The sequence below is a fragment of the Oryzias latipes genome, chromosome 6 (assembly GCF_002234675.1).
Source record: "Oryzias latipes chromosome 6, ASM223467v1".
NCBI classification, from domain to species: Eukaryota; Metazoa; Chordata; class Actinopteri; order Beloniformes; family Adrianichthyidae; genus Oryzias; species Oryzias latipes.
The window spans coordinates 10,489,852-10,501,405 of NC_019864.2; the positions used below are offsets into that span (position 1 = coordinate 10,489,852).

Consider the following 11,554-nt stretch of genomic DNA (forward strand, 5'->3'; position numbering starts at 1 on the left):
AAGTCTGAATGAATCTTGGTGTAAACAGTGCAGCTTTTTATTGATTGATTGATTGGCTGGAAAAGTCATCGTTGACACAGTGTATGATACAGACGTTGTTCTGCACCTTAAGAACCGCTGCTATAGTTATGACGTTCAAACATTTGAACTGCAATTAACTTCAAGGAAAAAAACCAAAAAAAAGGGAAAAAGTTAAAGCTGTGTGAGAGTCTTCCCGAGAAGAACAGGAAGTCGCCGCACTGGCTAAACTTCGAGCTTCCTGTATGGCATTGGGGTCGAAGTTACTGTCAAATCCTCAGCACACATCCCATAATTTCATTCCTACTGGCTCCTAAAGGTCTATTCTAGTGTTTGTGCAGAACGTTACCATCTGGGCATCTGTGATAGAAGTGTTTCCAGGTGAAATTATTTTTTCTTTTTCTGCTACGGCTTTTCAAAGTAAAGCCACTTTTGCTGCTTCTCTGTGAATCAACAGTGAGGAGATTATATTCATGTTTCATTGATTTGAATTTTATTTTAAGATCATTTTTTAACGGAAAAGCAAGAAAGGAATCACTTAAAAAAAAAAATAGAAGAAAGAAATAAGTGCCTGACCTTCTCTTCTAAGTGTAACGATTTTTTTGTTTTGTTTTTTTTACTATAAAGTGAGTTTAGACATCTGGAAGTAAAAGACGCAGGCGCAGACTCCGCCCCTTTAGGCAGCTTTCGCCACAGAACCAGCAGCTCAGACTAGCTTTGGTTGACTAATCCAAACAGACTCCCTCCCATCAGAGCTGGTGATTACCACTAAACAATGACGCACATTTAAACATCACAGCCTGTGTGGAGTCCGCCTAAAAAACCAAACACAAAAACCTTCTAGGTGAGAACTGAAAAGCATCTTGACCGGGTGGCGTCCTCGCTGGATTTTGACTGAACAAGTTGCACTAATTGTCACTCAGAATGCTGTTTGGAGGCAAAAAACACGTTTTTTTTTGGCATAAAAAAAGGCACATTAAGAAAAGTTTGCGTGCAAAACCTCACAGAAAAAAAAAAATCTAACCTGCTGCATAACTCCAGCTCACAGCGCTACTAATGCCTCTCAACATCTATTAGTTCTTCATGATGACAGGGAGGGATGTGTGGCAGAAAGGCTCAGACGTGTTCACTTTATCCTCTAAATGCTTCCCTTTGAGTCCCATTTGCTGTAAACTCTGAAGCTCCTGATCATTTTGACCTTCTTTTTCTGACAATAGACAGAGTCTACGCTTTTCCTCTATTTCTCCTCACCACTATACAGATCCAAACTCTTGCTTTCATATGAAAATATTCTTGACTGGTTAGGTGAAAATATAGAATTACTAGTAGAATAGAAAGGGGTTAAATGTGATTAAAAAAAGAAAAAAAAAAGAGGTTGATTGTATCTCCCTTTTCAGCACGTTTCGCTTGGTTTAAAGGCAATAGAGGTAAAGTGTAGAAGAAGGCAGCCTGTTTGTCGTCCAGCTTTACGCAATGGCTTTTGCTTCAGGTAAGAAAGCCTCCCAGTACTTTATCAGCTGAGGAGAGAAGTACACAAAAATGGAAAAGACATACTGAGCTGGTTTGTATTTGAAGATATTCAAAGTTTCACAACTGTTTGTTTTTATAGCAGCTGAAAGAGGGTTTGACTGTTCTTCTCGACTCACCTGCTGCTGAGACTGAAGCAACAACTCCAAGTACTTTGTTATCTGCCTTTTAAAATTCTTGGTCCTTTGTTTCTAAAAGAGGGATTTAAAAAAAGAAATAGTTGATCGTTTCCAGAGCTAGCTGTTGTGGATGAATGAGGGTCAGAGCCGTACCTCAAAGCGGAGGACTTCCTTGCGTACAGTTGCAGAAACTCTCTCAAAGTCTCGCTCGAACTGAGTCACCCTGGCTTCCCACTGCGATCCGGAAGAAAAGAGAAATGAGAGCGAGATCTCCTTATCAAGTGATTACTGTAAACCAAACTTTTTTAGGACTGTCATTGGTTACTTAAGCCTTAGTCCCAAATGCTGTTACCAGTAGACTGAGGGCCAGACAAAGGCCATCACACAACTTTAAGATCGTAGACCATTCAGTGAGCCCGTGAAGCCAAAATGTAAAGGCACGATTATTTTTCTACAGGCATGCTGTGGGGAACAGGTTATAGCGAACACTTCTACAAAACACACGGGTAAGTTAGGGTGAAGTAAGTGACGCATCACCTGCACACCCTGTGTGCACAGCTATTGCACATGGTCAGTAAGGAGCACCTAACTAATGTCTAAAATGCAACTAACAACTGGAACACAACCTACAAACTTACTACCAACCTTACTAAAAACTAGAAAGCAACCTTACTAACAACTAGAAAACAACCTTACTAACAACTAGAAAGCAACCTTACTAACAACCTTACTAACAACTAGAAAACAACCAACAACCTTACTAACAACTAGAAAACAACCTTACTAACAACTAGAAAGCAACCTTACTAACAACCTTACTAACAACTAGAAAACAACCAACAACCTTACTAACAACTAAAAAAAAAAACAACAACCTTACTAACAACTAGAAAACAACCTTACTAACAACTAGAAAACAACCTTACTAACAACTAAAAAACAACCTTACTAACAACTAAAAAGCAACCAACAACCTTACTAACAACTAGAAAACAACCTTACTAACAACTAGAAAACAACCTTACTAACAACTAGAAAACAACCTTACTAACAACTAGAAAACAACCAACAACCTTACTAACAACTAGAAAACAACCAACAACCTTACTAACAACTAGAAAACAACCTTACTAACAACTAGAAAACAACCTTACTAACAACTAGAAAACAACCTTACTAACAACTAGAAAACAACCTTACTAACAACTAGAAAGCAACCAACAACCTTACTAACAACTAGAAAACAACCAACAACCTTACTAACAACTAGAAAACAAACATACTAACAACTAAAAAGCAACCAGCAACCTTACTAACAACTAGAAAACAACCTTACTAACAACTAGAAAGCAACCAACAACCTTACTAACAACTACAAAACAACCAACATCCTTACTAACAACTAGAAAACAACCAACAACCTTACTAACAACTAGAAAACAACCAACATCCTTACTAACAACTAGAAAACAACCAACAACCTTACTAACAACTAGAAAACAACCAACAACCTTACTAACAACTAGAAAACAACCAACAACCTTACTAACAACTAGAAAACAACCAAAAACCTTACTAACAACTAGAAAACCACCAACAACCTTACTAACTAGAAAACAACCAACATCCTTACTAACAACTAGAAAACAACCTTACTAACAACAAGAAATCAACCTTACTAACAACTAGAAAACAACCAACAACCTTACTAAAAACTAGAAAACAACCAACAACCTTACTAAAAACTAGAAAACAACCAACATCCTTACTAACAACTAGAAAACAACCAACAACCTTACTAACAACTAGAAAACAACCAACAACCTTATTAACAACTAAAAAACAACCAACAACTTAACTAACAACTAGAAAACAACCAACAACCTTACTAAAAACTAGAAAACAACCAACATCCTTACTAACAACTAGAAAACAACCAACAACCTTACTAACAACTAGAAAACAACCAACAACCTTATTAACAACTAGAAAACAACCAACAACTTAACTAACAACTAGAAAACAACCAACAACCATACTAACAACTAGAAAACAACCAACAACCTCACTCACTAAAGACTAGAGTGTGACTAACGACCTTACTAATGACTAAAGCAAAGAACGACTTAACTCTTAGAACCTTACTAATGACTGGAGTTTGACAAACAACTTTATTAACAGAGTTTGACTAATAACTAGAGTGCAACTAACGACCTTAACCAACGACTAGAGCTGATAACCTGACTAACAAGTAGAGAGTGACTGAGGACCTTACTAACCACTAGAGGGCACTGCATCACCTGTGCATCATAAGACTTCTATTATTCTTACAAACACTTCATGACCCACTTACCACCCACGACAACCGTATGTTCCATTTTCATGAGGTGTTCATTGGAGCTTAAACTGTAGAACACATCTGTGCCCCCCTCTTTATGACCCTCCACGTCCCACACAACCCAAAACGCAGCCACTTCCCCATAGGTGTGAATGGGACAAAGGCTTTAACTGGTGCAAAATTAAGAGTTTCATTTGCTTTCTGATTGGTTTACCTCCACGATCTCCTCTTTGGCCTGTTGCAGTTTGTCTGGTTTGTTGGCCCACAGCAGTTTGGCCTCCATCTCCCTCTTCTTCTGCAGCATGGCCTGGGCGTCCTGCCAGCGCTGCCACGCCTTTATCCGGTGATCAAACGACCCCTGTAGGCCGAACGCGCACAGACACTTCAGTTTGTGTTCCAAAATACCTAAAAACATTCAGGTCGTTCTGCACGAATCGTTGGGCGCAATGTCCTCCGTACCCTGACGGCTCCCAGCAGGCGGATGTAATCTGCGATCAGCTCTGCGAAACTGAAGGTGTCGTACGCAGCCTGGTCCTGGTGCAACTGCTCGATCTTGTCCTCCACCTCGGCCAGCTGGGACAGAGCTCGGGACAAGGCGGTGTTGTCCTCGGCGCTGCCCAGCATGGCTGCACTTTTGGCAAAGTTTGCTGTGTTCAACGACAACTCTGGAGGAGATTTAAAAGACCTTAAGAATCGGGGGGGGGGTTGGTGGCATTTCACTACAGAAAAGAGAAATCCAAACCTTTTCTATGAACTACTAGTGATTCAACCAGAGCATGAAGCTTCCTGAAGTGCTGGTCTGCAGACTCCACCTCCTGGAGCTTCTCCTCAAACCACTGCAGGAAAACACATCGTCATCATCAACCAGCTGCGTCTGTGAGCCTCTGAATCCAACACAACACCTTTGCTTCAATTGGATCCACTTTGGTGGAACTTTTAAAGGACGGGGTTTTCCAGCTGGACTCACCGCGTCCGACTCGTTCATCTTGATGGTCATTTTACTGACGGCATCCGTCGCTTTGTTGATCATTTTGAGGAAGCCGGCGCCGCTTAGAGTCTGTGTGCTGACCGCTCGGGGCAACTGGAGACATAAAACAGAGTCAGACGCTCTAAAAAGTTTGGGAAAGAGAGACAGTCGTTCGGTTTGATGAGAGTTAAAAACGAGGGTTTGGTATTAAAGGACAGATACAGCGATTGATCAACTGAAGCGTACTTCATCCTTCTCCAGGAATTCACGGACATCGGGATCCTGGAGGAGCAGGGGGTGATTCACCACCCTCTGAAGATACCTGTAGACACACAAGAAACAAACATAAAAAGGTATTCAATCACAGATCTTAGTCTGTGATTCCAGAGTTCATGACCTTCATCTTCTTTTACCTTTCCAAAGCACCTCGTCTTCGCTCGAGAAAGTCTGCCGAAGAGGAATCTTCTTTTCCCACCTTCACCTTGGTCATTCCTGCAGGACCCAACACTCAGGATTAGAGAAATATGCATGAAGTGAGAGATGGAAAAGCCAGACACCCTTACCCAGAATGCTCTTCTCTGGGGGTGGAGGGACGATCAATCCATTTGGTCCATGTTTTTCGGAGAGTTTCTGGTAGAGGCCTAGGAAGTCGCTGAAGCGTCGCCGGACTGTGAACAGCTTGTTGCGGAACATTGGCAGTGTGGTCTAGGGAAAAAAAAAAGTTGTAAAAATTTACCTTGTCATCTTTTCTTTTTAAAACTCTCAAAGATGGAATTGGTTTAAAGACACACTCCGATGAAAGTCATTTTTGGTGTTTTTAACACATTCTTGTGGCATTTTTCTGACATAGATGAAGGAAAATTAGGCTTAAAACTGCATTTCTGAATATTTCTTTATTCAAATCGTTAAAAAAAGATCTCATTTGTGATGTAGAAAAATACATTGGGAGGGTCACAAGCTTCCTGCCATGCAACTGGAAGGGGAAGGGGGTTGCTGTGCACCAACAGTCCCACCCACAACTCAGAGGTGAATTTCTAATGAGCTGCTGCAGAAACTGTGCCCCAGAAAACAACACAGGTGTTTGGATTTAGCCTAAAAGCAGCAGAACACTTTAAAACGAGATCAAAAGACCAAAGTGGGTCTTTAAGAATTTGAGATGTTTCACAATAAGAGCACTTAATTTGAAAGAGGGTCATGGGAGGGGGGAGGGTCATGCATCAGATGTGAAAAAGTACAGTCCTGAAAAATGACAGATAAAAGAACCAAAAATCCAGCTTTACCTCTGTGGATACTTTGTAGGCCATGTAAGCGTTCATGCCGTCCCCTAAAAGACAACAAAGTGAAGTATTCTTAACATTTCTTTGTTTTTAAAGCTATGTTCACACGGCCATCGGAAATGCAAAAAAAGCTCGATGTGAATGCGTTTCAGGCTTCCGCCTTTGAAATTCTTCTGTTCACACACATTACGCAAGTTTCTACAAATGTTTTTGGGCTATCCGTACAAAACGAACATGCGTTGAAAGTTAAACTAGGTCACACTTGGGCTAATCCAGAATAGTGACTTATCTGGTGACTCCAGACATGACGGCGAGCTTGATGGCGTCTGGGTTTGTTTTTTTTAAATAAAGATAAACCGAGGTCGCTCTCCTGACATGACGGTGATCCATATCCGCCATTGCAAGGACGCTCCCAACGAACGGAACCATTTCATGCCCCAAAATTGCAAGATTTGCACCACTTCAACATTTTGCACCAAGCCTCTTTTAACTACAGGTGGCAGTCATGCGGTGGGAAACGGTAGAAAAAGAAGCCCCTCCCTGCTGGTCCAGTGTGGACACCAATCAGGGGTCTCAGAATCCAGGCCTCGAAGGCCAACCTGCCATTGAAGCTCCTTATTGGCTGAACCCACCTGATCCAGGTAATCAGGCAGCGTTTCAGGAAAACCAGCAGGTCAGCCCTCCAGGCCTGGAGTTTGACACCCCTGGGCTAAACGCACGTGTAAGAACCGCCGTGTTCGTAGTTTTAGTCTTCACAGTGCAAACAACAGAGGCCTGCAGCCCCGCTGTCATCAACCAAACCTAAAGAGTTTCTTTCACACAGCAGCTTCACAAAGTCACAGGAAACACAACCACTCACCAACTTTCTCAGGATCTTTGACAGAAACCAAAACGTCAAACTTGTCCTCCAGCTCTGCCTCTTCCTCATCTTCCAACTGAAAACCAAAGAAAGAAAATCTAGAAACATGTGTTTCCCACAAACACTTCTCCTACATAACTGCAATTCTGATTTAGGAAATGTCTGTAGGCATGGATACAAAAAATAAAGCAGAATTCCCCTGCAGGTTCATCTTTGTCATATTTTATGATAAAAATGATGATATAAACAAATTCCCGGGACTTTCATCTTGGTTTGGTTTGTACCTCCTCCAGGGCAGCAGGCGGCGGCTTGGCCTGTCTGGCGGGGGCTGAAAGAGAGGAGGAAGAGGAGGAAGCAGATGGCTTGGATGTTTCTTCGTTCTTCCTGCTGCTCCGTGGACTGTCTAGAGAAAGCTCCACTGTGGCCTCTGATGAGCAGAAACAGGAAAAAAAAAAAAAACGAACATAAAAGTGAAAGAGGGAAGGGTTGGTGTGGTTAACAAAATCCGTTTATGATTGTATACTTCCTGAAACAAGACAACCTAAAAGAGTTCCCACTTCAAACCACATTTATCGAAGCTGAAGAAGATGGAAAAGAATGGTGACTTTGTAAATAAATAAAGCACCCACCAGTAAATAAGTCCTCCTCAGAGTGCACTCCATTGGCCTTGGAGTTGACAGTGTTGCTGGTTCTTGGCACCGTGGTGGCAGCTTCCTCTGTGAAGATATCTGCAGGTTCGGTGGGTTTGGAGAATGCTGGCCCAGCAGCTTTGGCTGTGCTGGACTTCCCTTCATTCTCTGTGGTCTTCTTGGACATGGCTCCCAGCGGCTCGCCGAACAGGTCCTCGTCAGGTTCCCCGAAGAGTCCTTTTTCAGGCCGACTGCTGGCTTTGCTCTGTGGTGCTCCTGTGAAAATGTCGCTGCCGTCGTCTTCAAACAGGTCAACTACAGCACTGCTGGGTTTTTTGGGATCTGCGGCTGGAGTGTCACCGAGAATCTGAGCTAAAGGGTCGATTACTTTTCCCCCGACGCGTGGCGGCTGTACATCGTTGTCGAGGTTGATAATCGGAGCAGCGGAGGAGGAACCCGTTTTTTCACCTGGTAGATCCGGACCGCCACTGGACGCCTCACCTGAATCGGCTTTGACAGAAGCCTCGACTTCCACCTTTTGCGTTTCACTTCCCAGTATGTCAAAAAACTCATCCGACGGCTCAGGGGAAGAGATTTCTGCTGCGTCTCTACTTTCTGCATCTAGGTTGTTGGTCAGGTCCACAAATTCTTCGGGGGATGAGCTGGCTGCACTCTTCTCCGTTTGGCTGCTTGGAGGCCCGACTGAGAGATCCTCCATGAGGTCGCTGGCCTGACTGTCGGGGGAAGTTGGGGTGTCCTGTTTGGTCAAAGGAGTATTGCTCTGAAGACAAACATAAAAATCACTGTTAGTCCATACCTGCACTATGAAAGTGAATACGATTTTTCTTTTTCAGTTAGAAAAATAGGTTACGTTTTTTATGAAGGAATATTTTAGAAGCAAGAGAGAAAAAGTGGTTAAAACTTTATCTACTGCAGAAAGCCTGAATTCAACTACTCAATGCTGATAGTGCCCCCTTTAGGCCAAAGAAGGAGTAGAACGTTCAGAGTACTGAGAGACTGAAGTATTTACATCAGATTGAGGTTTTTTGTTTGTTTGTTTGTTTGTTTGTTTGTAAACAAAAAACAATGTTAGCAATACCAAATTATTTTTTGTATTTGTTTAGCCTTATATTTTTACTATAATGTTAGATATTAACCCTAAACAAAAGCATAAAAGCTCAGAATCTCAAGGACTCAAGGAGTATTTTATAGCCATTTTCAGTGAACAGGGCAGTTTCACAATCAGTCCCAACCTCAGAATATAGTAAAGCGTGCAGCAGCTAGCAAGCTCATGAGGCTGCCGTGGATTCCGTTTATTTCTTAGAAATGTAGCTGTAAAAGGTTTTGATGTTCATACTATTCTCTGGTAGGAAGCCTTGGCCTTTGACACAAAGATCATTGTGATGTGGGGTTTCCCCACACCCAACAGTCAGGGATCATTTAACTGGCACGTTCAAATTCTTTTGATCTTTTCCAAACGTTTATGCTAATATACGATTTGTGTGATCCATGCTCATTTTTTTCCTGTTTGAAAACAATTTCAGACAACTCTACTGCATACCAGTATGTTTCCATTGGAAGTGAAACACATTAACACTAAATTTAAGAAGGATTTATTATTTTATGACATCACACCAGGTTTAGTATGGGCCCATGGAAAGGTTTTTCTTTATTTTTACTCTCTCATTATTCAAAAGACATTATTCTGAATTTCTTCTTATTGTTGTTTTGTATTACATAAATCATATCAAACCAAAATGAACACGTGAACAAAAAATAATCATAACAATCACAACCAAATTGTGGGGAAAGTGAACCGTTGCATCCCTAATACAAATACTCACATAACTACGATAGTTGTGAATCTGGATAATGTTGATTCTTTGAACTATATATTTATCAGGTTGTGTTAGGAAACCGATTTTATGAATTACAACATTTGTTTCCAGTCTATGCACATATTTGGCCAGGGGAATTATGGGACATTCTAAACCTCCAAGTGGCAACACTAAAAATGGATTTTAAAGATTAACTAGAGTACGACTTATTTTCATATTTCTTAACAACTTCAGTGATTGATTTAAGGAAATTATGGAATTCATCCACTTCTTTGGGTCTATGTTATTTTAACATTGCATTACTAAACAATATACTTTTACAGTTTTTCAATAGTGCAAGTTTTCAATTTCATCTGATCCAATGTAGGAGATCATTGATTAACAAGTTTATACATCAAATTGTTGAAAGAGGTCTGCTTCGTTTGTTGGAGCTCATTTGGAAGATTAATCAATTTTGATGCATCAAATCCAATATTTTACCTTCCTTTAAAAGTGATTCTTGTTTTTTTTTTAATTTAAGACAAAAAAAGCTTTTAGATGATTTTAATTTAAAAGAAATTCAATTAGAAAAAGCTTGACTCTAATTTATCTCAATTTTCTGAGAAAAGTAATCAAATAAAACTGGTTTTGAACAGAAATCGGGAAAATATCTGTTTAATTGGATCATGGACTCAAATCAAAATCAAATTTGGATTTTGGCAAGGATTACCAGCCCTTTTTTAAGCAATTGATCTATTAGTAAACAATGATGCTAACTTGTTTTTGTTCTATTTCTCCAGTTGCACAAAAAGTCAAGTGTGGTTAAGTGGATTAGCACATCTTGGCAGAGGTTGGGCCACCCTGCCATTTGCAACCATTACTTTAGCCGTGAGCTCAGTTCAGAGAAACATTGGAAACTGCTGACTAAGCAGACTAATGTCCTCCATGCAGCTCTGAGTAAACGCAGAAAAAGCCAAAGGCAGCAACTTCCAATCTGCCCTGTGAACTTTGAGGGAAAACATCCGGGTTTAGACCATGTGACCTATGCGTGCTCACATGACAGGAGGCAGCTTCAGCAAACTTTCTATTCTCATTCAAAAGCACTGAATGACAATAACAAAAGAAAACACAAAACCGAGACATCTGCGTGTCAACCACAACTTCAACCACAATAAGCCCATGCTCTGCAAACTTCAGGTTTCCCCCCCACGCGTGGCCTCCCCAGTGTAGAGCCTGCACACCCAGAATCAGAGTTATTCAGTTATTTTTACGCGAACCATCTTCTTTAGATGCGGTTTGTAGATACAAATCGAATGGAAAGCGGTAAAAACAATGCACCTTTAAGAATGAAATTACCTGAAATGTTTGCAAAATTTCTGCTTAATCAAGTGACGCGGGGCACGTCGGGTAGTTTCCACCACTGAAACTCGAAAACCGCCCAAAGAATTCGCATGAATGCTTTGCTAACACGCGCAACCAAAACCCAAACTGCATAAAAAACGTTTTAATCTGAGATTCTGGTCATGCTAACTCACAAAACACGACAAAAGTTTGACCAAAACTATCCAATTAGCTTCTCACGGAGACGTTACCTCCCTGCTGACAGTTGGTATCCTTTAGCCAAATCAGAGGCGGGATAGCTAACATGATAAGGAGCGCGAGCTCCTTTGACACGTACCGCGCTCATAAACAGCTCCTCTCCGTCGTCTTCGTCACTGTCTCGACCACCAACTTCTTCAGAATCCAGCACATCTTGGTCCTCGGTGTCGGGAAAAGGAGGAGGACTCCGCTCCGAACTGGACGCCATCTTCAGTTCGTTCTTTCTTTTTCTTAAAGAAAAAAGAAAAGGAAAAAGGGGGGAGGCTTCCTGGCCTAATTGACGTGTCGTCCTGGGTTAGCTGCCAAAGGTTCCCCTCAACTAAACCAAACGGACCAGCGAAGGAGGACGGACGTCGCTCAGGAGCCGCTGCTGCTCTTTTACTTCCTGGTCCTCCTTCTCTCCT

At 41.5% G+C, this 11,554-nt stretch overlaps 1 protein-coding gene across 2 annotated transcripts; it reads right to left on the minus strand.

Moving 5' to 3' along the window:
- Positions 1-9: 9 nt before the first annotated feature.
- Positions 10-11,541, minus strand: LOC101163736 (sorting nexin-1). Of its 2 annotated transcripts, none has more exons than XM_011475879.2 (15): positions 10,908-11,173; positions 7,735-8,515; positions 7,390-7,532; positions 7,106-7,181; positions 6,250-6,293; positions 5,533-5,674; positions 5,383-5,461; positions 5,216-5,291; positions 4,970-5,083; positions 4,745-4,838; positions 4,462-4,667; positions 4,217-4,360; positions 1,818-1,898; positions 1,665-1,736; positions 10-1,535 (listed from the first exon to the last, which is right to left on the minus strand). In XM_011475879.2, exons 2-15 carry the CDS (start codon positions 8,450-8,452, stop codon positions 1,485-1,487), a joined length of 2,040 nt encoding a protein of 679 aa, XP_011474181.1. In that variant the 5' UTR covers positions 8,453-8,515; positions 10,908-11,173; the 3' UTR covers positions 10-1,484. The 2 variants fall into 2 exon arrangements, with proteins under 2 accessions (XP_011474181.1, XP_004069926.1); XM_004069878.3 differs by lacking the exon at positions 10,908-11,173 and adding an exon at positions 11,230-11,541 and having other exon boundaries at positions 14-1,535.
- Between the last annotated feature and the right edge of the window lie 13 nt (positions 11,542-11,554).